The following is a 26,438-nucleotide window of genomic DNA, read 5'->3' on the forward strand; positions in this document are numbered from 1 at the left end:
CTTCCAGAAGGGCAGGAATAGTGTAATGAGGAGAGTGGGGAATCCTGTTATGGTTGGACTTGTTTTCCCATTGACTTAACTGTGCACAACGAGACAGAGTGAGCCTTGCTTTGAGGGACAAGAGCAAAACTTGTCCCTTGCTGTCCTCCAGCAGTTTTGTAGCTGAGGGACTGCCAGCCTGACCTGATGTAATTGTTTCTGATTAGACCTTACAAAATGCAGGCTCAAAAGTTCTGTTAAAACCATCCCTGTCATAGCAGGGATCCCATTGTTAAAGGTAAGCCCCTGCCTGTCTTTCAGATTGTCTTTCTGATATAACCCTTAAGACTGTGCTCAACTCCTGCAAAGCAGGAGTAGAGAAGCTTCCCTGTTTGAGGACTGTTTTGCTGTATTGTGATAAAGATCCCTACTCCAGCCCTGCAAAGAACACTGTCACAAGATGGTTAGGATGCTGAAATGGGGATTCAGAGATCTGGGTACTGGTTGTAGCCCTGCCAGCAGCTCTGTGCCTTCAAGTTACTTTTTCCTTCTTCAAAATGGTGCTCTTTTGTTGATTCCATCGTCTTTAATGTGAGAGAACTCAGCTGTTTTGACTGGAGCATGAAAACCTTTGACAGCCAGAAGTCGTGTGTGCTGTTATACTTCAGCACTCTCCTGCATAAATAACAGTAAGGGTGATTTTTATTTTTAATTTAATTCCTGTAACTTCCTGTTTGCTTTGAGAACATGTTGTGCACTGATAAAATTATGTTGGTTTTGGTATGATGAGAAGTTCTGCATCTTGGTTTGTCTAAGAATGGAATAGTTCCATCTCCTCTGCTCCGCTCCCTTCTTTCATTCTGAACAAAGCTGTTTGCTCAGGTTTTGCCCTGGTTATGGTGATATGATTTTAATCGAGCATTTCAGGTCTTTGATGTGCACGTTTTGAAAAGAAAACAAAATAACAACGTGGAAAGTATGAAACTACTGTACTTTTAGGATAACCCAGCATTTTGTTTGCATAGCTCAAGACCTAGGTTTTGATTACCTGCAGTAAATAGTGACCATGAATGGGGCCTGGTCTATCAGATATCTGCATCAGCAGGCAGAAGGTTGCTGGTGGTGAAAGCAGATTGCTCGTAATGAATTAGATGTCAGCTCAAATGCTCGTGAAGGAGTGGTTAACAGAACACAGAGCTGAGTCATTCCGCAGCACAGGCAGAGTGGGTACACCCTGAGCAGGCACACCCTCACTGGACATGTTACCCGTGTGCAGCAATCCTGTGCTGGCAAAACCTGTTAAGAATAAACCAAGCGTTAGTTCCAGGACTTTTTGGTGTTTCCTAGTGTGTCCCTCATTGGCTTTCTGGTTTTAGGTGCTGTTTAATTCTGGACCTGTGGCTGGAATGTGCTGTCATATTTTGTGCTGGTTTGTTTGTGGTGTTTGACTGCTGATATTGCCACAATAAACCAAATTACATGGCTGAGACTAACAGGCTGCTGTCCTTACAACCTCTCCCAGCTTTTCTGTTCAAGTTTACCACGTGCAAGGTCCCAGTCACAGTGTCACTGGTACCTCCTCAGTGTATGGTGCCTGGGGTGGGAGTGAGGACGGCTGGTGGGCAGTGCTGGAGTACAGCAAGGAAGGCTCTTGGTGGTGTGAAGAAGATGCCACCTTGGAAAATCAATTGTAAGAGTGAAATGTCCCTCAGCCTAAATAATGTCCAATTGGAGATAGTTGGGACTATTTTTCCCTGAGCATATGGAAGAGATTGAGAGCAAAGAGTTTATTCCTCTCCCCCAGCCTAAATTTTGTTTATACCCTAGGCGCCTTTTTACTGCCTTTCTAAAACTGAACAGAACAAGTCTGGTTAGTGAAAACAGGTCTTACGATCTCTCCAGTGATGGCAGGAGTCATCTTGCTGAGCAGCTTCAGGCATTTTTGTGGTCTGATGGATTGTGTGAGGCACTTCACGCTTTCTCTGGTTCCCAAAGGAAGGATCTGTTTCTGGGGACTTAACTGGTGTTTGTGGTAGCCTTAGCATCCAAAACAATTAAAAAATAGTAATTGGTCACAGAGAATGTTTTCTCAGTCTCCCTTGCCACAACAATATGAACAAGTATGTTAGCAGGGTCCTCTGGGGATATTTGCTGTCTTGTTCTTGTTCTGTGGTTACAGAGATGTCTTTGCTGTCCTTGTTAACTGAAACCATCAGCCGGCTGGAACCTTCTCATATCCCTATCTGTGTCTAAGTGGGCTAAAAAAAATCCTGAGAGTTCAGTGTTATTTTAATGCATTCTCCCAGAAGAGTTTTGCCCAGACTGTCAAAATACCCCATTTCCAAATGGGAGCTGGAGGAAAAAAACACCACCAAAAAAATCTTCTGGTTATTGTTTCCAGACAATGATTCGTGTCTTCCTTACCCATGGATGATAGTCTGCAAGCGTGATGCTGTCAGTCTTCATAATTGGAGTAGTTTCAAATCAGAACTCTCGTGGGTCCTGTGGCACTGTGTGACTGCACTGCTGAAAGGAAGTAAGAACTTCATCAGGAAGCTAAAGCATCCCAACCTTTTGTAATCACTGTCTCACATATTTAGATTGAGAGGTTGTACTATAGGCAATAATCAGTGGTAAACAAGGTGAGATGGTAGCTATAATCTATTTTTGAAAGCTAAAACATGCCCGGATCACCCATTGTCACTGTGCAGCCTACCCCATCCTTACTATTCTCTGCAGAACCATTCCAGGGCTCAATGTAGTTACAATAAAACCCGACAACTTCAGGAGAAACTAAACCAGCTGAGCTGTTTGCTATGCTGCTGTCGGCTTTGCAGAGATTCTGTGCTTGTGGACCTGAGCCTGTGAGCAGCTTGTGCTGGATTCCAGGGCAGGAACAGCAGGAGGACTCTGGTTTAGGATTAATATTCTTCTTGGTGTTCTTCTGAGTTGGTTGATGGGGCTGTTTTTCATCTAATTCCCCAAAAGCAAAACATTACGAGGCAATCTTAATTTACACAGCCTGACTTGTGTATTTCTCCAGCTGATGCAATAAGCTGCATCCTAACTGTTTTATCCAGCATTATGCATTCCTGTTCTGGGAATGCTGGTCCTCCAGCTGTGCTGAGACTCTTCAGGTTGTGGAAGTTTCTGTTGCCATCAACCATCATTCCTTTATGAAACTCTGTCCCACTAGAAAAACAACAAATTGCATTGAGTCACCTGCTTCTGTTCACCTGGGAGAGGTTGTTTGCTGGACTAAGGCTTTGCAAGATGTGCTCTGGTGGGGAGACATTTGTAACTGGGAAAGGAGATGGAAGATCTGAGAACTGATGAACCTGCCTGTGGAAGGCTTTGTTTACAGCTGTTTGACTGCTGTGGAGAAGGGCAGATGATAAATGGGGTTAGGCTGGCCCAGTGGTTAAGCGACGTTCATGGGAATTACTCATCTGTGATTGTTATGCTGAGGTCATGTGCTGTGTCCCATGCTATGTTGCTGTGCCAAGAGATTTATTTTAATAGAAGCCTTTAAGTAACTGGCATTCTTGCTAATCATGGTGCATCTGCTTCTCTGGGTTCCCTGTTATGAGTAATTTAATGCTATTACTTTAGCTAGAAGGGATCTGTGTCACCATCTGTCCTGAAAAGCTATTGATGGGGCTGTGCAGAACATGGAGTGTCATCAGCAGGAGAGAGGGGCTTGTAAAGGGATGACTGGATTTCCTCTTGTAATACAATATAACATGGTTTGCTGTGATTACAGGTTAGATAACCTGCATATAAAGGCTTTTAGCTACTCTTTGGTTTTGTTGGGGACCATTCCTCAGATATTTATAGAGGGGGAAGATGCTTTGTCAGTAGCAAGTAGCAATGACCCAGGTAATCTGCTGAATAAAGTCTCTACTTCTCTCTGAGGTGGAAACCTTCAAGACTGACTCTAAAGTGCCTGCACGTCAGCACCTCCAGCAGATATTCCTGGGAGAGGGCCTGCCACACACTTTTCAAGCCAAATGTTTACCTAATGGATGGTTGTTTTTTAATTGTTGTTTACAGACAAATTCCTTGTAACAAGCCCTCTCCAGGCTGTAGCTCAGGCACAGTGGCATGAAGAGGCTGCAATGGCTGCAGAGCAAATTGCTCTTCATTCCCAGAAGTGCTCCACTTTCACAGCACCTCTTATGCCCAGAGTACCATCCTGCTCTTTCAAGTGCATGTGGCTGATGTCTTTATTTTTATTATATGAGAAACATATTTTCTCTTTGTCTTTCTGACTGGTCAGTAATTGCACTGTTCACCACCTCTCCTGACTCTTGGCCCTTCTTCTCTTCCCTGCAGCTCGTTGTCTTCTCAACAAGCCAGCTGCTAAGTGCAAGAGCCTGGAGGGCTGGGAAGCAGCTTTGTGTGGGTTTATCCTGGGGAGTTTCTCTTTGATCGTACTATCCTTCCCAGCAGTGTGTTGTGTTATGAGTATAAATTTGGCCTGACTCAAAAGTCCTGGCTCTAAAGATAGTTTGGGATATAATCTTTGATTTTTTTTTTTTTTTTTTTTTTGTCAGCAGAGCTGCAGCTCTTATTTCACATTCATCTGAGAAAATGTTCTTGCTGCCCTTGTCATATCTTATGTAGATAAGTGACAAGTAGGAGGAATGTGAAGGACCAAAATTTGCTTAAGGTTTGTAACTGGGTGACAAAGGCTGTGGGCTGAAGTTGGTCATCTGGAAAGGCTGGAGGAGGAAGCACACCCTGCTCCCAGAATAGGGTTTGCAGTCTGCTGCAGCTGCACAGAAGTGAATAAAATAACCACAAATCAGAAGTGGGACGTGAACTGACTTTCACAGAAAGTCTCAGTGAACTTGGATTTTCCTTTCTTCCTTCCTTCTTTCACAGTGTGTTGGGACAATGACACTGTGCCACCCTCCCATCTCCCACCATCAGTGCATCACCAGTTCCAGGTCGTGTGGAAAAGCTGCTGGTGGAATTGTTCATGTACAGCAAAAATTGACCAGTACTGTGGGTTCTCCAGGGTGAGAACCAGGCAGCTCATCTTCATGCAAAGAAGTTTCTGTTAAAACTGGCTGAACGGGGAAAAGTGAAGTGGGGAGTGATAGTGACTAAAACTCCTCAGTGGATTTTGGTCCCAAATGAGGACTTGCAGAATTGACAGGAATTGCTGTAACTGTGCAATCTAGAAGGGAGTTTTGAATAACTTTGCATGAAGAAAACTCATCTTCCCCCTGCTTATGATTTCCATGTGCTTCTGCCATATAATAAAACTCTAAATCTCTATAATTTGTATCAACTCTTCAGAGCAGATGCTGTGCAGTTATTGTCTGACACTTGCACTGTGCTGGCTGGGTTACTGCCTTTTCTGAGACCTTTGAATTAACCAGATTTTGAGGTCATCAAGATTATTTAATGTTATTGTCATAAATATTTGTACAGGACTTGGTCAGTGCTTATATAAGAACTGAAAGACAGTAATTTGTTAGAAGAGGATGTGTGCTTTAATGAACTGCCAGCCGAGTGTTAGAAATAAACTATAAAAAAGTACTTTTCTGGTTTTTTCTACAGTAGTTTGTGGGGCAGGAAAAAGTGATTATTTAGATTGTCAGTTATTTAGGTTTGTCAGTTACAGCTGTAAATGTAAAATCACTTGAGAGCTCTTTATAAACAGGGCTATTTACTTCTAAACAGCTCTGTTGGTTTAACATCCTGTCCTCAAAAGATAAGAAGTTGATCTCTTGCATCTTATTAAAAATTTTCTGTTAAACCATGTTATCCTTTGAATTGTCTGTATGCCAAAAATGAGGAATTGTTATTGTGTTATATTTCACAGTTGATTCTTGGTATGAAATTCCTTTTTTCTCCCCTTAATTTCCAAAGTACTGTGCTCTCAAATACAAACAATAATCTCAAAATGCTAACAGAATGAATCTGTTGTTTGGAAATGATGGAGGTTATACATCATCCAATCTGCTGAAATGTGTGAGAAATTAATAAATATTTGGTTTGCCTCTAGCTCATCTTAGAAGCACTGAAATTAGTATTTTTTTATTGAGGATTTTTTGCCAGGTTTCTCACTGAAGGACAGTCCTACAAATAAGCCAAAATGCAGAGGCTGCCAGGGGGTGCAGTGATCGTTCTGGCAAACTTGGGTTGTTTCTTCTAAATATCTTAATTAGCAGAGCATAGTCTCCAAGCTGTTCTTGGAGAGCTGCTGCTGGGCCAGATCACATGCAACAAAGCCCCAAATCCTGTGGGTTTAGGTCATAGAATAGTCTTTATAACTGTGATCATGGAATCATTGAGGTTGGAAAAGACCTCTGAGATCATCAAGTCCAACCTGTGACCAATTCCCAGCTTGTCAGCTCAACCAGAGCACTGAGTGCCACATGCAGTCATTTCTTGAGTGCCTCCAGGGATGGTGGCTCCAATGCCTGACCACTCTTCCACTGAAGAAATTCTTCCTGGTGTCCAGCCTGAGATGCTGCTGCACCAAGAGTGTGTGTGATTCTTCACACTGACACATCACCACAGGGATGTGCCAAGTTGGACAAACTCCCCTTGGCTGTGTCATCTGCTGGTGTAAAAGGTTTTTGTGTTCTTGGGTGGTTCACAGCTGGAGCCAAGGTTTGGAGTGCGTTGTGTTACCTGGTACAGGAACAGGAGTTGAGGTGTCATTGCATCTCTATTCAAACTGAGCATCCAAATGGAAATGTTCATGAAGTCCCAAATAAATCAAATCTCTGTGTTAGCCAGGTGAGTCTCTAATTTTTCCTTTATAATCTGTAGGTTTGGTAATCTTAGTGCTGGGATGCTGCTACAGCTCTGCTCTGCTTCAAAGGAGTCCTAGAAACCATCCCCAGTGTCCACGTGCTTTGAGAGCCCGGTCTGTGTACGATGCCCTGGGAAATGAACATTTTTGTGATGTATTTGTGACATATTTCTCTTTCAGAAAAAAAGCAGAGAGGAGACATGTGGGGAAGGCAGCGGAGTGGAGATCCTGGAGAACAGGCCCTACGTGGATGGCCCGGGGGGCAGCGGGCAGTACACGCACAAGGTTTACCACATCGGGATGCACATCCCCAGCTGGTTCCGCTCCATACTGCCCAAGGCAGCTCTGCGCGTCGAAGAGGAGTCCTGGAATGCTTATCCTTACACAAGGACGAGGTAAAAACTGGGCAAAACATCCACAGCTGTTTGTTAAAGAGAGGGCTTGATGTCGCTCTCTGGCAGTGGCATTTCCCTCTCCAGTAATATCCTTTAGAGCAACTGGGGTCAAATCCTAAAATTCCTGTGCAGAGCTTGATCTCAGGAGTTTGCCTGGGCTGACTGCACACCTACCTGAGAGTTTGTGGCTCGTTGCTGTAAAATGTGGAGCTGTTTTGTCTGTCAACGCTTGGGGAATCGTGAATGGTTCTTATTTAGTCTTGTATCCTGCACTGTGTGTTCTGCTTAACATTGCACATCTCTGCAAGCTCAGGGAAATTATAAATGTGCACAGTGCTGGGACAGATGTCATGCTGAATATCATCAGGGAAGACAGGATGCATTTGTACAGGGGAAAGAAAAATTCTAATAAATAAATAAATAATCACAGCACTTCTTTTCTGGGAACTGTCATTTAACTAGAAAATAACAAACTACATCCTATGGTTTTCACCCTGAGGGGGGAAGAGAGCCAGAGGCTCTGTGGAGCCCTCTGGGACCTCCTCATTTCAGCTGATTTTGTCAGGGAGGGCGTCAGATACCCTGGAATAAATAACCTTTGTGCCAGTTACTCCGGTTTAGAGCATTTGCTCTTTTTCGGATTTACAAATCTGATATTCCTGTCATCTTTCATAATAGGAAGGTTTTAATGGGTATTTTGATTTTTATGAAAAATCTAGAAAAGTTTCCTAGTTCTGTTTTAGCTGGTCTCTGCAAGTAACATGAATCCTGGGAAGGTGGGGAGTCAGTGTTTGCGTGTGGAATGTTGCCAGTGACTGAATATAATGGAGCTGCCTGACTTTTACGTGATTAAAGTTCACCTCCAGTCAGTTTTTCTCTCTTCTCTTGAAATGCCTATGAGTCAATCAGTTGGCCAGGAACCCTGTGGTGCACAGAACTAGTTCATATTTTATTCTGCCATAGGTTCCAGGCAGCTTTCCTCCTTGCACAGGTGCATTTCCTGTGTCCTTGTATCAGTATCTGTGTCATAACTTTTTTAGGTAGTGGGCCCAAAATTTATCTCCTTGCTGAAAACTGGTGAGCTCCTGTCTTCAGAAGTTATTAAAGAACAATCTCTTTAACCTGTGCAGTTGGTATTTTAAGCATATATGAAGGAAAACATGAGAAGGCTGGCTGGGATTTGAGGCTGATTTACTCTAAGCTGTGTTGTTCTGGCTCTCAGGTACACGTGTCCTTTTGTGGAGAAGTTCTCTATTGATATTGAGACGTACTACAAAACTGACCCAGGAGACCATAACAACGTGTTCAACCTTTCTGCTGCAGAAAAAAGACAAACCATTTTAGGTGAATAACCTTTTTCCTCCACTTTTTCCTTAGTTTTGCCTTTTTTTTTTTTTTTTTCCCTTGGTGTGTCCATCTGCCTGCCCATCCCCCCTAAACACACACCTGCATCCCTGTCAGTGTCACTGCATGGAGAGTTACATCAAGTAGGATGAGGATACCACAATTCTCTTCTAGGCTTAATGTAAATCCCATGGAAATAATTTGAATCCCCCATCTGCAAATTTAAGCTGATACTTTTCTATCTTATATATGTAGTTCCCAAGAGAAGTGAAACATGTAATGAATTTGGGGGTAATGAGTAGAAATAACCACAGAAGAGGAAAAAATAGCTGTAGAGTTGTGAAAATATTGCTGTTTATTTGTGTGGCTGCTTCATGTATATGAAAATGATTCCTATCTGCACTTCAGAAGCATGAAGGTGCATTTAATTTTGTTCCCTCTCCTTTTAGTCCTGCCCCTCATGCAGATTAACACTCACGTCACAGCTGTCTTTAGAAGATTGAGTTAACATAAGGAATTAATGAGAAAAGGCAAAAGTACTTCAAAGAGGTACTTTTGTACTTCACTTCAACTGTCCTCATTCCTGGGCCTGTCTGACCAGGCTTTCACTGCTGAGCAGACTCGAGTCCCACTGCTGCACTGAGAGGTGTCACAGAGCTGTCACTTCTTGGGAAGTGTGATCCTGCCCTTCAATCCAAACTTCAGATGCTTCTGCTGAGCTCTCGGGGGTTGCAGGTCTTTAGAATACATTCATTCACTCCACTCCTGCTGCAGTTTCCACTTCTCCATTGTTGGATTGTTAATTAGGACTTTAGTTAAACTTTCTGCTTTCCACAGTACATCTGGTCTAACAATAGCAAATGAGGAGTTACCAGTCCCCTCATCTGATGGACCCAAGGATAAGTTGTTCCACGGGTAATGTCTATTCCATAGCAGGGCAGGTGTATTTAACTGTCTTGGCTGAGACAGCTGCAGTGCTGGGAGTGATATTAGAAAAGCTGGAAGATGGAATGTGCAACAGATCTGTGTGGAGCTGGAAAGACAGAGTGTGCAGGGCTGCCAGAGTGCTGTGGATCTGCAGTTACTGTGGGCAAAAACATCTATTTGGAGCAAAGCCTCTGTTTGCTGGAACTGTGTGTGCTCGTTCCTCTGGCAGAGCTGATCTCTGCCCAGCAGCAGTGTATAAACAATTTAAATATCAGTTGTTTAAGTGTAAGAAAAAAGAAACTAAATTGCTGTAATGCTTCTGGTACTTACTAAAACAGGAATAACTCATGAAAAATGGTGTTTTCTTGTTTCGCTCAGGAAAAGGAAGTGTCTAACTGTTTCCATTCTCTTTCTGTAGATCCTATTGATATTGTTAAAGATCCTATCCCTCCACATGAATACAAAGCTGAGGAGGATCCAAAGCTGTATAAATCAGTGAAGACTAAAAGAGGGCCCCTCTCAGAAGATTGGATTCAAGAGTACAAGAACAACCCTGGGAAATACCCCATCATGTGTGCATATAAACTGTGTAAAGTGGAGTTCAGATACTGGGGGATGCAGTCGAAAATCGAGCGCTTTATCCACGATGTTGGTGAGCATTTATGGTCTTGCAGAGTTCACTCCTTAATGTTCCCACTGAATTGAAACACAAAGGTGAGGTATGTGCAATGCATCACATTCCAAGGCATGTCTCTGAAGAGATTCTCAGATCTGATGGCTCTGTGGGTCAGCTCAGAAAAAACCCTGTTATTTAATCACTTGTAATCATGGTATGTACAAATCCAAACCACGTGTACCCACTGAAAAGGTTTCAAGTCCTGTGTAGGCAAGATCTTGCATTCTCTTTTTTAAAATTTTTTTTTAATATAAACTTGCCAGATGATTTTTAAACTCTGCCAGTCTTCTTTATTGTGACCAAAATCCATCCTGAAGGGCTGCCTAAAGAAATAAGCTTCACTTCCCTGTGAGTCCTGAGTGGTTCCAGAAGACCACTCTCTGGGGCATCCCTAGTTTCTACCTGCCTTGTGACAGGACTGGTGGGTCTCTGTGTGGCTCTGAGTTGTGAGTAAATGTCCTGCTTTGATGGATGCATCATTCTTAGGTCAGGGCTTTTAAGGAGGAATTGGATGTGCCTGGGAGTAACTTAAGTGGAGACAGTACAGGTGGTGGCAGTGCTGGCAGTAATTTGTTCTTTGCAGAAGATCTGTAAAACAGCTGATACAGTTTCTGAGCCTTGCCACAAATGACAGAATCTATGGCCAAGTGGAAAACCTAAATAGTGTTTTAAAGGAGCGTTCTCATCTGAAAGGGCAGAGCTCTGGCTGTCCTCTGGCAAAGAGAAGGCCAAAGAAAGGCTGTGTAGAGGATGCTACCACCTTCCTGTACACAGCAAATCCTCCTGCATGACCTCTACAACTCTGCTCTTGATAGGCAAGTCTTCATGAAGTGCCTGATTCTGGCGTAAGTAATTCTCAAGCTCTTCGCAGTCACACTGTGCTCCTGAGAGCTAACGTGAAAAACACTGATAGAGCAGTGGAGAATAGTGTGCACCTCTCTCTGAACGCTCACAGGTTTTCTTAAAGCTCCTTTGCTTTTCTTTACATAGAGATGGAAGTTTTTACCTGCTATAGTCTGTGTTACAAGGGCCTCTCTGCACTGAACTCCCTTGGTGTTTTGGTGACACGGGTTAATTTCGTGTATGCTGGAAAACAGGAAGGCACAATAACAACTCCATTGTATCTGTTAAATGAAGAACGAGCTCATGACTCTTCCAGTTGCTCAGAGGTGTTCAGCACAGATTAAACTGTGGTCCCTTCTAAACGCTGCTTTTGTATTCTGTGAAAGATTGCCTGCCATTTCCCTCTTGATTGAGGCTTTGCAGAGAGCAGAGCCAGCTCATTGTCTGCCTTTCAAAAGCTTTTCCACTCTGTTATAAAGATGGCAAATAGTGTTTTTCAAAGTGGTTAAGATGCATAAAATCAGGAAAGTCTTTTAGGCAAGACAAAGTAGAGTGAGTGAAAAGTGAAAGTAAAAGCTTGGGGTATCTGCAGGAGCTGTGTGGCCTTCCCCTGCCCTGGGATGGCCGTGGGGAAGCCACGAGTGGGCAAAGTGCCACAGCATTTGTACCAAAGCCAGCAGTGTATGAGGATGTTTGAGTTGGAAAGATGTGGTTACAACAGGACTGACCAGGCTTAGATGCACATCCCTGTGTGGAGCTTTCAGCTGGTGGCCAAAAGCAGATGGAGACCTTTGTGCATTGTGCAGCTGATGGTGGACCAAGCTCCCAGGAGCCAGAGATACTGTGGTGGATCAGCCCCTCCTTCCTTGGCATTTTCCTCCTGGTTCCTCTGTTCCCAACTAGTGTAAATTTATTTCTTGGGGAATTAGCCCACCCTGTGCAGGGTCATCAAGCCAGAAAGGAAACGGAAGCAGAAGCAAACAGCAGGATCCAAACTCTGCCCCATGGGCAGCAAAGCTTAGTGGTACAAACTAAAATTAGAGAATGGGTTGAAAAATGAGCAGGTCTGAGGTAAGTGATGGATGGCTTGTGCCATGTGGAAAGGCTGCTGAGCGCAGGGGGAGGAACTCTGGGGGACGGTGTTGAAACGTTCTCACTCATACTGACTACAGCAGCCATTCTTTCCCATGACTAATTGGACAGTTACTCAGTGCTTTGACAGCCTGAGACACAGACTAAAATTGTGATTGTGGGCTATTAGTCTACTTGGCTGTAGTATTTGTATGCTTTTTTACTCCTTTCCCATAGATTTTAAGTTTAATTGGACTGGCACTGCATAATGTTCTGCTCCCACTTGCTTCCTAATGGTGCATGTGGGCTCTGAGTCTTTTGTTGTTAAACAAGTGTGTTGACTGTGTATGGGTTATTAATTATATACTGTGGCAAAGTGTGTTCCATCCCAGTAACTGGAGCTTTGTCTAAACCACTGTGTCTTAGGCTAAATATGCCCAAATTGCTGCACAGTGGTGAAGGGGTTTTTGAAAGGTCTTTTGCAGAACTTTGGCTTCACTAAAGCACTCAAATGACTAAGTTCATCCACTGCCCACTGGATCTCAAAGGCAGAGTTTCGTCTTTCCAAGGGGAGGCAGGTTGCAGTTGGCATGATGTGACCACAGGCTTTTTCCTTTGTGAGGATTCTGAGCAAGGGAGGGCAGGGAAGCAAACAGATGTAACTGCAGGTGGCCTTTGGTTGGATTGTACTGACGAGGTTATGAGATCTGGTGTGACTGTCAGGGAAATAGTGCTGCACATGGACAATCAGCATCCTGTATTTGCTGTAAGGAAATTGTGACAGTGCATTATAAAATTATTTGGGAGGTTGCTTCTGGGTACAGAGTCAGTGGGTATCTGAACAGTTGCTTCATTTGGATATTGAGGGCATTTGGGGCAGAATTTGTTGGTGGGTTTTCTGATTGATTTCCACTGAGTTCTTACTACATTTACTGGTTTTATTTCATGTTGAAAAACAATTCCAGAACTACAGACCAAAGCTTTTTAAATTCACATGAGGACTCCTTTCTGTCCTGACTTGTCTCATGGTCATTTACGCTTCCTTTTGTATGATGGAGTCCAACACCACAAATCATTTACAGGAGTCAGCACCTCATGGATTCAACCAGCCTCTTGAGTTGTTGAAGTGGTGAGCTGGAAACCAAATGATTTAAATGTTTGCACCCTGCTCAGCTCTTCACAGATGATCTTTCTGCATAGCACAGTGGGAAATGTTACAATAATTAAATCAACACATGATGACGGCTGCTCTGAACTCAGCCTGCACATTTGTGCATGTGTGATGGTATTGTTTGTTTGTTTTTTTAAACAAAGCCTTGCACTCTGGAGAGTCTATCAGTCTGCCTAACAACTGATAATCAGCTGGTACCTGCATCCTTGTCAAAAACCTCTTCCCATTTTTTCTGGGTGACTTCAGTGAGGTGCCTGATGAGGCTGTGGGGTTTTCCTCTGATTCTGGGGAAGAAGGCTCAGATAAGCTTGGGACATGCTGGGTGGAGGGGGAAAACCTGCTGGCAAGGCAAACTTCCAACTGTGCAGCAGCTGGGGCAGTGTGTGACAGGGACTTCTCTGGCTGAGCAGGACATATTTACACCTTCTCTCCTTCCAGGGAGAAAAAGGAAAGCCAGCTGGGCCACAGATTCCCTCAGCACTCTCCTGATGGGCATCTGTTACAAAGAGAGTTTTTCCCAATTACACTCTGTCCTGGGTCTGGTGTTTTCCCTCCTTTTCACTTTTCGCTAAAAACCTTGTTTTTCTCTTAGATTTTGATACAAAAATGCTTTGAGACTTGTGGGTTTTTTTCCAACGCACAGGGAGGGAAGCAGTGCCTGGATAAGTGAGGTCAGTCCTTTGTAGCTGGATCCTGGCTCCCTGTAGCTGTGTGGGGAACTTGAGTTCCCTGGGTCTCTGCTGGGTGGCTGCAGCTGCAGGCTGGGCAGGAATTCAGTGATGTGCCCACTGCTGTGCACAGAGGAGCCCCTCAAGTTCTCTTCCCTAGCACTGAAACCTTTTCTGCAAGCAATGACTTTTCTTTTTCCATTTCTTTTGTACCTGCACAGCCTCATTCTCCCCTAGGTTTTCTCCTTGTGTTTAAGAAAGAGAAATGCAGCACTGCTGGCACATTCCAGGTGAAAGCCAGATGCTGGGAAAGTAATCTGTCTTTTGGACTTCTTAACTAACCTGGAGGGGTAGAGGCACACCAGCTGTGAAGCCCTGTTGTGCCATCCTATTTTCAAAGGAGCAAAGCTTTAAGGAAGGGCAGTTTGGGATGTCTAATCAAAGGGATGTGAGCAGGGCACATGGGGAGGTCTGTGGGTTGGCAGGAAGCAGTGCAGGCAATTTTTGAGATCTAAGAAGGCTGAGAGGAACTTCAAGAGACTTTTTTTGCCCCCAAGTGGTTTTCATGTTCCCTATGATGTTAGTCCATTAAAACACAGATATGTGGTTGGTGGCATCTGTGCCTCTACACAGAGAATTTCTGAGGAGTTGGTGCACTGATACATCAAGGCTGGATCCAGGAGCAGGAGTGGAGCCTGCTGAGCCCTTGAACGGGGGAAGTCTTGGGATAAGAGCAACATTCACTTCTGTGTCTGATCACAGTCTGTTTAAGGTGTCCCAAGCAAGGTAGAAGTGGACACTGCGGGTGTAGAAGTCCAAAGGATGGTTGTGCAAGAGAAATGTTTTCTTGGCTTTCAGTCTGGATGTGATGCGAATTTAATCTTGGTCTTTAAGGTCTGCTGGTTGTCAATCATAACAGGAGGTGAAGAGGCTAAAACATTCTCCTGTAGTTCTGCAAAAAGTAATCTGGCAGGGGAAATAACTCTGAATCTCAACTCAGGTTGAACAGAATTTAGTTCCTGAGGACTGTCATTCTGCCCCAGAAGGTCACACTCTGCTGGCTCAAACTTGCCTCTTCCTTCTGAAAGTCAGTCAGCAAAATGCATCAAATATTGATAGATTTAATCTTAGTGTGTAAATGAAAATGAAGTTCAGGCTGAGCTGGTCTGTGGCATTAGCTGATCTCAGTGGCCATTTCCTCCTGATAGCCTGGCTTGGGATGACTGGTGGCATTAAGGACTGATGAAAGAGCAGAACAGACAACAAAGTGCTCAGACCTGGAAGGAGATAAATACATAAAAACATGCTTTTTGTGTGTTTAAGAAAACAAACAAACAAAAAGTGATTGCTGAAAACAAATTGGATCTTTAGGCTGAGCATCACAGAAACTGTGACAGTAGTGGGATCTAAGGTTTTCTGTACAGCAGTGAAGCCTGTGTTGCTGGAAGCACCTTAGAAACCCTGCATGTGGTGGGACCATCCCCCTTGGGCCATGCTCCTGGAGATGGAGAGTGGCTTATGAGGGATGTCTTTCCTCGTGGTGGTGCTTAGAGAGCTCGATCTGCAGCTTGCAAAACCTAAATGATTCTAACGTAGCCTGTTGATTGCTCTCTTAATCCCACTGACAACAAATCACACTGGTGCTTTTGGCTTGTCCTTCAACCCATCTTCGCCTCAGTTTCCTATTAATTAAAGAGGGGGCAATATTAATTGATTATCTATTATCAGAAAGACTCCTGAGGATCAGTTGGTCAGTATTTACAGAAGCTTTAAAAGCATCATTACTGCTGTGTGATCACGTTAGGAATAAATAGCAGTTTGGAGTTTTGGCCTGTTGTGAGCTTTTAAGGAATAATATTGGTGAAGGTCCTGAGTGACTCTCACATTTTAAAAGTCTTGGGGGTGTGATGATGTTAGTGAGTCTAAGTCTTGAGGAGAGTATCTGTTGCCTGGTCAGATGCATTGTGTGTTGATACTGAGGCCGTTCTTCGTTTCAGATATGTGATACATTGAAATATTTTAAATTGGCTTTACCCACTCCATTTTTCTCCTGCAGCCGACGACAGATGGTATCTGCAAAATAAAGCATCTTTATTCCCTCCCTTACTTTGTTTTCTGTTCCATTATCTCAGAAGCTCCCATTTGTGATGCTGTTTCACTGATACTGAAACCAGGTGCAGAAACCAGGTTTCCAAGGAAAGGAAAGGTTTTAGTCTTAGCGCTGCTGGTGTGGGACGTTCTTCTGTCATGTAACAACTGGGGAGGGCTGTGGAGCATTCATCAAGGAATGACTTGAAACTCTGTAGGATTAAAAAAAAAATCCATAGCTTTCTTTCTTCTTCTTTTTTTTTTTTCTTTTTACTCCTGGGAACATATTTCACTTTGAAGACTGGATCCAGATGTTACAATTTCCTAGAACTTCAGGGAGTTGAAACTGTGGTTGAAACTGTGGCTCCTCCTTGGTGGAGCAGACAGCCACAGGACAGTCTTCCATCCAAAATTAGGAAATCCCTTTCCAGGTTAAAAGCAGTGACAGAAGACTGGCTGATTTTTCAGTGCACAGTTGATGAGGAACAACTGAGGAGATAAAGTACATGAAGTGACCAGTTTGCCACCCTGACTGTGGGAAGGTCTTTCACTGCAGCACTGTGGGCTGGATGTCACTGTAATGTCCCTGCCATGGTGTTGTGAGGTTTTGGGAGGGGGAACACATTGGTTCCTGCAGTTTGTAGCTGTGGTGACAGGGACATTTTGGCTTTACAGGCCTGCGGAAGGTCATGGTCCGGGCCCACCGACAGGCCTGGTGCTGGCAGGACGAGTGGTACGGGCTCACCATTGAGGACATCCGGCAGCTGGAGAAGGAGGCCCAGCTGATGCTGGCCCAGAAGATGGCCCAGTTCTGCAGTGACAATGACCCTGAGCAGCACGGTGTCAAAGAGGCTCCTGGAGAGAAGGACGTGGAGCCCAGCACGGGGTCACCTGCAGACACCGAGGATGCCTCTGCGAACAGCGACGCGGCCTCCGGCAGGTCGCTCACCAAACAATGGTCCACCTCCTCCAAGTCCTCACGGTCTTCAAAGAGAGGAGGTAAGATGCTGCCAATGGCTTGCTCTTCTGAACTCATGGAGGTTGGGCTTTTGGGAGGTTGGACCACATCTCCTTGGGGCCAGGTGCCTTTGGGACAATGTGTATTCGTCCTGTGATGCCTTCTCTGCTGTTGCTGCAGGCTCAGTCTTCTCAGGTGACCTGTTTTGGGGTTGGGAATGTTTCTAGTTGTCCCATAATTGTGACTCAATGTCACGTGGCAGAGTTTTTGCTGATATCAAAAGCACAGAATCTGTGAAAACAGCATAGAGGAGCAGGCAGGAGCTGGCTGGCAGCACTGGGGCTCAGAAGACAGCCAGCAGCACAGAGTTAGTCCTTGTTACCCAGGTGGCTTTATAAGGCCCTTCCATGGTGTTCCCTTCTGGATATCTGCTTATCCTTGATACCTGTGTCACAGCAGGTACCTGTGCTCCTTGGCCAGGGTTCTGTGCCCCCACATGCCTGTCATTTCAGAAGGGGTGTTTGACTCCATAGGGCTGCACACAGTGAAACATCTTGTCAGCTGCTGGGGAGATTAAGGCAGGAACCCCCAAAGGTACGTGGGGGCTGCTGCCTTCCCCTGGTGATGATGTGCAGTAGCTGTTTGGAGACATAACCTCACCCTGGGATTAAGTGGGACTGTGGATCATATCTGCATTCCCTTTGAAACACCATCCAGGAAGCTTTCAGGATTTTGATGTTAAAGCTCTGCTGTGGATACCCTGTAAGGACTCAGCTTTGAGTCTTGGATTTTGTTATTCACCTCTCCCTTGGGACTCACCTCGTTCTGCTGTACTAAACTCTTCCCTTCTTTGGACTGTTCTGTACAAAGGGGTGAATCCCTGGTGAGTTACAGCCACAAGGTTCAAACCTTCAGCAATTCCCTCTCTGTTTAGCCAAGTGCTGCTGGTAGCAGGGAAATAGCAGCTCTCACTGCAAGAGGGGGGGAAAAAAAAAAATCTTGATTTTTCTGAAAACCCCAAGGGGCAGCATTTCTTCCAGTGACGGTGGAAGGGAACATCTGGGTGAGTGAAGCTTCTTCATCTATCACATGCACTAAATATCGGGAGTTGAGCCTCCCGTTTTTATTTCCCACTCCATCACTGATTTCATTGCAGGGTGAATGAGAGAGGAGCAGTAGTTTTACCTTGCCATGACTCACTCAAGTGAGCCCCAGGGAAGAACCTACCAGATGCTTCATAAATCACTGCATAAAGATAAAAATACTGGCTACTTTGCCTGCACCAGGATTTTATATTGATGCACCCATCTCCCATTATGCTCTTTGCACAAACCCCCTCTTCCACTGCTGACATGTTCACTGGGAGCTGGAGTTCTCAGACCTCTCAGGATTTCACTTGAAGGTTTTCACTGGGAGCAAAGCATGAATTTCTTTTCAACTGCAGAATGTCTCAGCTTTTACAAGGAAAAGTAATGAAAGAAATTAATTGTGATGTGCTGGGAAGTACGTCACGCAGATATTTTAATCCTCCTTCATGCTGGCAGCACATTACCATATGGAAGCAAGGAGGGCTGTCGCGACGCACCGCCACCTCCAGCTGAAAAAAATGCCTTTTCTCCAAAAGATCTCCTTTTCTCCACCACCCGAGCGAGACCTCTGGTGATGGCAGGACCCTGGTTGCCATCCCATATGTTATTACATCCTCTATTTTTAGCAACTGTTATGCGAGTGCCTTGACGTCACTCCAGCGTGAATTAGCTCTGCTCCGCCACCTCCTCGCTGGCTGCTCCCGAGGGGTGGGCGGTGTGGTGCTGGGGGCTGCTGAGCTGCAATTACATGACTCTGCACAGGGTCTCCATCCTTGTTCCATGTGACAACCGGCTGGGAGATTAGAAAGAATTAGAAGAATTTTACTTATATATTCACCTCTGTTGGAACAATAGCACAAAACGACTCATGCGGCTGTCACAGTAACCAGAGCCTTTCAGGCTCTTCTAGATGCTAAATGAGAACTTGTCAGTCTCCTCAGGTCTTTGCAGGGTTAGGTGGCTGCAGTGAGCACTTTTTGTGCTCTGTGTGACAGGCACGAGGGGACAAACCCTCTCTCCCATCATTCTCTGGACAGCGTTCCCTTCAGCAGGCAGCTGCTCTGTGACAACTTCAGCTGGGAAGAGCTCAGGCTGGATCGTTGCTAAATTATAGCTGGAAAGAAGAAGCCATAATGTCTTTATATTTAGATCAGAGAACTCTGGAGGGGAAAGTGAAAGGGAGTAGGTAGGTGTGAGAACAGGAGGGCAAACAGCACTAAAAGGACTTTGGGGTTTCTCCTTGCTGTCAGGACCACTGCTCCGACAGCTCCCTTTGAAGTAGTCGGATAGCATGTTGTTTAAATCATTCAAGTTTAAAGTTTAAATAGATCTCTAATTCGATTTGTGTGGAAGCAATTTCCTTCCAGAAAACAGATTATTCCTCTCCAGGCTGCTCTGCTCAGCTACCCACCCGAAAGTTAGCGAAGCAGAGGCATGGCTTGTGTGCTGATGAGAGGCACGGAGAAAGCTTCCAATCAGCCTGCTTCCTTCCTAATTGCAAACTTTAAAACCCAGCTGATTTTGCACGTCCTACTAACAATTATAAATAGCTGCCATTCAAAATAGCAGAAGAGTGATCCAAGCAGCTTTGCTTTAATGTAGCATCTTGCTGGCAGGTTCTACCAACAGTAAACAAACAGGATCTGTAAAGCGGTACACTGACATCACACCAGCATCATCGGGGTTTTGTGTTTTTTAATATTGCAGCAGTGAATTTTCTTAGAGAACACATGATTCTTCCTCCAGCAAAGATCATGTTGGGAACTCTCCGTCTTGTCGATGTCGCGTTTCGCATAAGGCTTTTTTGTTTCTTCCAGCAAGTCCCTCGCGCCATAGTATCTCCGAGTGGAGGATGCAGAGCATTGCCAGGGATTCAGATGACAGCTCAGATGATGAATTCTTTGATGCACATGGTATGTGGAGCCTAAATCACCATCGTTTCTTCCCTGAAATGGTGGGGTAAGAGAACGGAAGGCATGAAGGGCGGGGGGTGAGCAGGGAAGGAAGCGAGACTTTTTTGTTTTGAAGTCTTTTCCTTTCTAACCATGACGTGCAGCTTCTTCCAGCATCACCCAGCAGACTCTTATATTAATGCAGCACCATTTCAGGTGCAGTCTGAGCTGTTTGAGGGGATCTTGAACAGTCTTAGCCCTAGGGGTTGTATTTTATTTGGTGCAAATGAGTGTGCGTGAAATCCAGCAGTACTAACTGGGCTGTGGGTGTGTCCTAATGATTCACTGTGACTGATTATTTTTCTAATTTGTTTTTTAATCAGTTAGAGCTATGATTAATTGTCCTGTCTGGGCCTGAAGAGACCCAAGTTTGCCTTTATTAACTCCTCATTCTACCATTCCAACAAATACAACAGCAAATGCAACAAGGTACTTCAGGTGCCAAAATTAATCAGTGTTGATTCCAGAATTCTCAAAGTAATTTTGATTATCTGTATTAAGCGAACGCTGTTATATTTTTTTCTCTGTGCATGTGTGTGTAAAGAAGCTTTGTTCCACTGCACTCATTTTATATGTTGGACTTAATGCAAATTTAAGCCTGAAGGGCTCTGTCTCTATTGGCAACAGATGGACTCTTCTCCCGGCTGGTCTGATGGAAGTGAGAGGTGCAATATTTGTGGATGAAGTTGGGAAATGCAATTGTTAAAAGATGACACCCCAGTTTTACAAAGCAGAATTTTGCTGATGCTCAGCTGAAGTTCAGCCTCCAAAACTGATAGCATTGTGTTCCAGAAAAGTTCTCCCATGAGGTTTTTAGGCATGGGTCTCAAATTGTGGGGTAGAAAGGGGTGTGTTAGTGTAGTGACCTGCCCAACAGCAGCTGAAATGGCCAGGACACGTATTTGGGATAAATGTGTGTCTCCTGCCAGGAAGGGGATGGGCCAACTTAGTTTAAGTGTCTTTATTTATTAACTTATGTAGCATTTACAACAAGTATGTGAGGGATTTATTGCAGCAATACACATACAAGGGAAGAGGAATGAGTCATCCAAACGGCACCGTTGCTATCCACACGCTTCTTGCCTTTTTAATTACTCAGTAATAAAATTGAGAATGAGACAGCTCTGCCTGGGATCCAGGGCCCCAGGGAATCCCTGGCATGCTCCTAACAGGCCTGGGAAAGGGACTTAACAAAAACGAGCCTTGTGCACCTCTCTTGCAATACTTGTAGGAGGGTGCTAAGAGTAAAAGCAGCTGCTCTCCTGCGAGCAACAGCGAGTCTCCGTGTACGCACAGTTTGTCCTCTGCAGTCGGCACAGTTGGGTTGAAAAGTCTGCCTAAATCTGGTGGGATTTTGGCTCACGAGTCAAAGCCTTGGCGTGTGTGTGCAGCTGAGCAGAGCCCGTCCCCAGGAGGGACCTCTCGGTGCCCCTTGGCCCGCAGAGACTCCGGGTCTGTGAGCAGGGATGAGGCTCCACTCGCAGCTCATCCTGCCGGGGTCGGTACCATGGGAACTGGCACGGCTCAGGATGTGAGTCAACACCCAGCAGAGTTCCTCAGAAGTGCTTCCCATACACACACACACACACACACACACAAAATTTCCTCGCAGCGCAGTGGGCGTAACCTGAGCCCGAGAAGATTCCTTGTCTCCAGCTTCCCACTCACCCTCATTCACTGGTAAAGATAGTGACAAATACAGTAATATCGAATATCTATCCTGTAATAAATGCTAATAATGGGAGTAATATCCCATTCAGGGATCACTTGAGCAGCAGTAAGGGCTGTAATTAGACCTCTCAAGGAATTAAGTTTAATATTTAGATTAAGTTGCTGGAAGAGCTTTGAGTGCAATCGTCCTCTTAATTCTCTGCCAGCACATGTGTTACAAGCCTGTGCTTTCCACTTACTCTGGACAGGCAGCTCCACGCTCCCATGTGCAGGGAAATTGGGATTTACTCAAATTTTTTCCATGGTTGAAAAAGGAAATGGCATGCTGGTGCAAAATTTCCAGGTTGCTCTCTTTTTATGGTCAAAGTTGAAATAGAAGCTCCTAAAAATAATCAGGCTTTGCTTGGATCTTCACTTAGTGCCCTTCATACGAATTTTTTTTAAAGCTATTGCTCAGATTTGCTGAAAAGACTAATATATTTCATAACCTTTTTTTGTTCCCCATTGTGGGATTCTTCCAGCTAATTATTTTCTTCGTAACTCTACAGCAATAAGAAAGGGGAAATCCTAGTCTGGGACTCTGAAGATTACAGCTTTTAGATCTTCAAGAAATCTGTAATTACTGCTGTTATTATGTTTAAAATTCTTTATTAAATTTGCAAGGCCAGAATTTTCAGGAAAGACATACTAAGCATAGAAGTATAAATAAATTAGAAAGCACTTAACCTTCGTAGCAGCAAAAGATACATCCTCAATGGAAAAAAAAAAAAGAGAAAGGAGAGCTTCCCTTTGTATATCTCTTCCTTTTAATTTCACTTGAGGAACATAATATTTTTTGGGACCCTTGTTCTTTATTGACTATAGTTGAACTGAGCCAGGGGATTTGGAAGATACTGAGGTAGGAAGGAAATGACAGATCCATGCTCTGTGTCTCATCTCTTGAGGAAATCACCCTGGGGAGGTCACATTCCCTTCATTGCTCCTGCCTTTTTAGGTGTTCAATCCTATGAGCAACAGTGATCCTTGTCCCTGCTTCCCCCAAAGAAATCCCACAGCTCTCAAATGGGGTCTGGGAGAATCCCAGTGGGAATCCTTGCTTTGTCCTCTCCTGTATTGGAGCATTCTGGCTCCAATCAGAGAAAATAGCAAGACAAAGGCCAAACATGGTACCTTAGATGGTAGCATTAAAAATCTAAGTTACTTTTTTCCATGTTTTAGAGGTTTTGTTTTTTTAAATCATGCAATTAAAACATTTTGTTTACTTTTCAAAAGGTGCTTTGGTTTCTATATAGCAAAAGCTGGTAAAGTATATGGTTTATTATGACTTAAATTATCCAAGTGTTGATAGATTGCATAGAGTTATGGGGCCTTGGTTTTATTTAAAATTCTCTTCTGTGCTCTTGTCTGTGTACATGTTTTTGTGTGTGTGACTCTCAAAAAATCTGTTTTTTTAAAGAGGACTTGTCTGACAATGAGGAAATGTTCCCGAAAGAAATAACAAAATGGAGTTCCAACGATCTGATGGATAAAATTGAAACCCCCGAATGCGATGATGTCCAGGGTAATTCTTTTCCAAGTACAAACTGCATGTGCTGTTTTACTGTATTTCCAGGCAATTGTCACAGCCTCATTGTGAACAAGGTAAAACTTGTTATCCTTGTCTCACAAAGGGAGAAGCTGAGACAGAGCATAAAAATGACTGCCCGGTGCTGCCGAAAAAGATTTGCTCAGTGGGAGCTGGGATAGATTTTGATTCTCTTTTATTTTCCATGTTGGTTTGGCTCCTTTGTGCGACAGCCAGGATTCTCTCATATAATGATGAAATATCCCAGCTCTGTCTTGAATGACTTGAATTTCTCCTGACTCTTCTTTCCCTTTGCTCCATCCTTTGTTCTTGACTGTATCTGCGTCAGTTTTATTTTCTGCTCATCATTATGAAGTGGTGAAAGGAATCGGTAGCTCCTCAGCCAGAGCGATTCACGGTGGAAGGTGACACTCAGGCTTTCTGGTACAAAGTCAGTCTGTGTAGGCACAGATGTAGGAATACATCAGATCTCTACTCCCCAGTGTAGTTCAAGCAATTCCTTTTATTTTCCCACAAACCAATCATTTCTGACAGTTGTGCAGGGATTTCCCATTGTTGCCATCCTTAATAAAGCAGCGGTACCAGATCTCTGTAATGAGAGAAGAGCTCACTAATGTCCTCAGCTCTTACCCAGATTATGAGAAATTGCTGGAAAATAAATGACCCAGCATTGCCCAGGCTTCTCAGGTGGAAAGAGGCAAGAAGGAGGGAGAGGGTGATTTGGTGAAATAATGAAGGAGATGTGAGGCATTGGAACAAGCAGTGTCTTTACGGAAGAGTTTCTTTACCGAAGAGCATCTGGCAGTGCTGACATTCTACACCTCTGTGTTTCCAGGTGACTTGTACCAGGAGACATCAGCAGAGTACCACGTTGGCTCCAGCGTGGAGAGGCTCAGCATCATCGAGGTGAGTGCTTTGGCTTCTCAGAACAAGATCCTTCGTTGGTGGAAGGTCTCTGTGTGGGATAAACGGGTCCCTTTGCTGTCAGCAATGTCTTGTCTCCATGTGCTGCTGAGCCCCAGTAACACCTGTGTGTGTCCTTTTGTACTTCAGATTTAAGGGATTTTTCTCCCATCTTTTGAACATCATGTAGAAGAAGCTGTGTAGTTTGCAGGCAGCATCAGGTACCCAGCTGGAAAAAACTGGTAGTCCTGTGGGGATCAGAGCAGCTCGAGGCTGGGTAGGGCTATCCTGCAATGCCAGATGAGCAAGTGTGGGAGTGGGAGAGCACATTCCTGCAGCACCACGGTGCAAAGGACAGCACTCAGCTGAAGCCCACAGTGTGGAGCTGCTCAGGGTCTTGTGTGGAAACCAGTTATAGCACAGCCTGTGTTAGTGCTCTGGGCTAAATAATAAATAAATAACACCACACTGTTAACCCCAGTTTTCTAGACTTGTGAGACACCCCGGGGTGACTGTTCCTGTCCTGCCCTCACAGTAGCTGCCTGTCTGTGCTGCAGAGGTGGTGCAGCCTGTATTATGTCTGAGTGGTCCATCAAAGACCATGAGTTTTGGAATTAGTTTGTGCCAGGCTCTAAGTTCACAGTGGTTTGGCTTTTCCATAATAGAATGAGAGCTCAAGGGCCACGAGGAGAGTGGGTGGCTGGCAGGGGAACAGCTCTGGCCGCCTCAAAATAGGCAAGTCACAGCCCTAAGATTTCTCTTGGAGCTCAAGATGGTGTGGGAACCTTGTCTTCCTCAGAGGACTGTGCAAACTCAACCCCCTCCTGTTTCTGCCTTCATTTTAGAAAAAGAACAGACTTCAAAGCAAGATGAAAAAGACAGTTATTTGTAGTTGTTCACAAGCTGTCTGCTAAAATAGTATGAAATTCCTGTGCCACCAATTGCAATGATTTTCAGGTTAAAAGCTTCCCTCACCAGAAGGTGGTTCAGGATTTAGGTGTTTTAAGAGGCTCCAGATCTTACAAGGAAGTTCTAAATTGTTACCTCCACCCTTAAACGAATCAGCAGTTCCCCACTTCCTTCAGAGCAGAGGGTAATGTACTGAAAGGTGCCTCCAAATCACTGCTGATAAACTTCTGCATGACCTGAGCGTGGTGACTCATGTCGTTCTCTAAATGAGCACTTAAAATACTTGTCTGGAAGCAGAAGAGGTGCTGAGACACTTTGAGGGCTCCTCCTGTGCCTCCACCCAGGGAAAGGTTCACTGTGCAGGTGCTAAAACTGGACTCACAGAAGGTTTCAAGAGCAGCCATGAGTACGGTGGAACGGCACTAAATAATTAAAGGCCGTTCTTATGCAGGAGGTCTGTGAAAATTGTTTTTACAGACTTGGATGTGAATTTTAATACCTCTGGTGGGCTGTGTAGTAAGACAAGCTTTAACAGTATCTGGTAAAAATGTAATCTAGTTGTTAGGCTGCTAATGTGTGCCTGGGCATGCTTTCCTCCCACCAGCAGGCCTGTCAGGGACTCAATCGCTGCTCAAAGGACAACAGGTGACTAAAGATGCTAGAATTAGAACAATTTGCCAAATGGAAAACGCTGCTGCCTTCCACCCCTTCCATACCCCCTGTCAGTGACAACAGGGAGTTGCTCAGGATGTTCTCAGGTGTTGTCTTTGCTAACCCAGGCGTCAGGTACAGGAGGGTTTGCACAGATCTCAGAGGTGTGGGATGGATGATTTGAGTCCGTGTGGGAGCTGTAGACACTGAAAGCCCTGGTAGCAAATAGATTTTAAAAATAGTTACTGCTCTGTTGTGTTACAATATGTGCACATGGATGCTCTTGTACCTGCCTGGGGTGTCAGGATTGGGCTTACAGCTCTTCTGGCAGGGCATTAATGATAAGGGTACAATTCCCTCCTTCCCCCAAATTACAGCTTGTGTGTTTAGGCAAGGAATTGGTTCAACACAAGAAGCAAATCATCTGGGCAGCCAGATTAAAATCCCTCACTGTGCTCATGCAGCAGTCTCGCAGCCACGTGCTGGCCATTCCTTGGGTTATAGGGCCATCAGCTTTTTTCAGTTCCTCTCTTGCAACAGTTTAAGCAAATCTGAACTCTTATTTATAACTTCTGTGTTAGGCAAACGTGCAATGACTGATCTTCCCACAACTTCTCAGTAACTTGCCACTTGCTGACCTGTTTGATCTCATTTGTTAATTTTGCTGAATGTGTTTCACTGCAGCTCAGCACCCCACAAAAAGCAACACCCATCTCTTATTTCTGTATTTTTCCACTCTAATACACACAAGAAATGTCTTTACTGCTGCCATGTTTTACCTGGA

At 44.5% G+C, this 26,438-nt stretch overlaps 1 protein-coding gene across 5 annotated transcripts in view; it reads left to right on the top strand.

Annotated features, from left to right (window-relative positions):
* Positions 1–26,438, top strand: part of PITPNM2 (phosphatidylinositol transfer protein membrane associated 2) — a 126,602-nt gene that overhangs the window by 70,751 nt on the left and 29,413 nt on the right. For all 5 annotated transcript variants that reach the window (XM_039560794.1, XM_039560796.1, XM_039560795.1 and 2 more), the window contains exons 4-10: positions 6,935–7,149; positions 8,372–8,493; positions 9,839–10,072; positions 16,613–16,936; positions 19,801–19,896; positions 23,063–23,167; positions 24,027–24,097. In XM_039560794.1, the coding sequence (XP_039416728.1) occupies positions 6,935–7,149; positions 8,372–8,493; positions 9,839–10,072; positions 16,613–16,936; positions 19,801–19,896; positions 23,063–23,167; positions 24,027–24,097 (1,167 nt within the window). The remainder of the gene's footprint in view (positions 1–6,934; positions 7,150–8,371; positions 8,494–9,838; positions 10,073–16,612; positions 16,937–19,800; positions 19,897–23,062; positions 23,168–24,026; positions 24,098–26,438) is intronic.

This window comes from Corvus cornix, chromosome 15 (genome assembly GCF_000738735.6).
Source record: "Corvus cornix cornix isolate S_Up_H32 chromosome 15, ASM73873v5, whole genome shotgun sequence".
Taxonomy (NCBI): domain Eukaryota; kingdom Metazoa; phylum Chordata; class Aves; order Passeriformes; family Corvidae; genus Corvus; species Corvus cornix.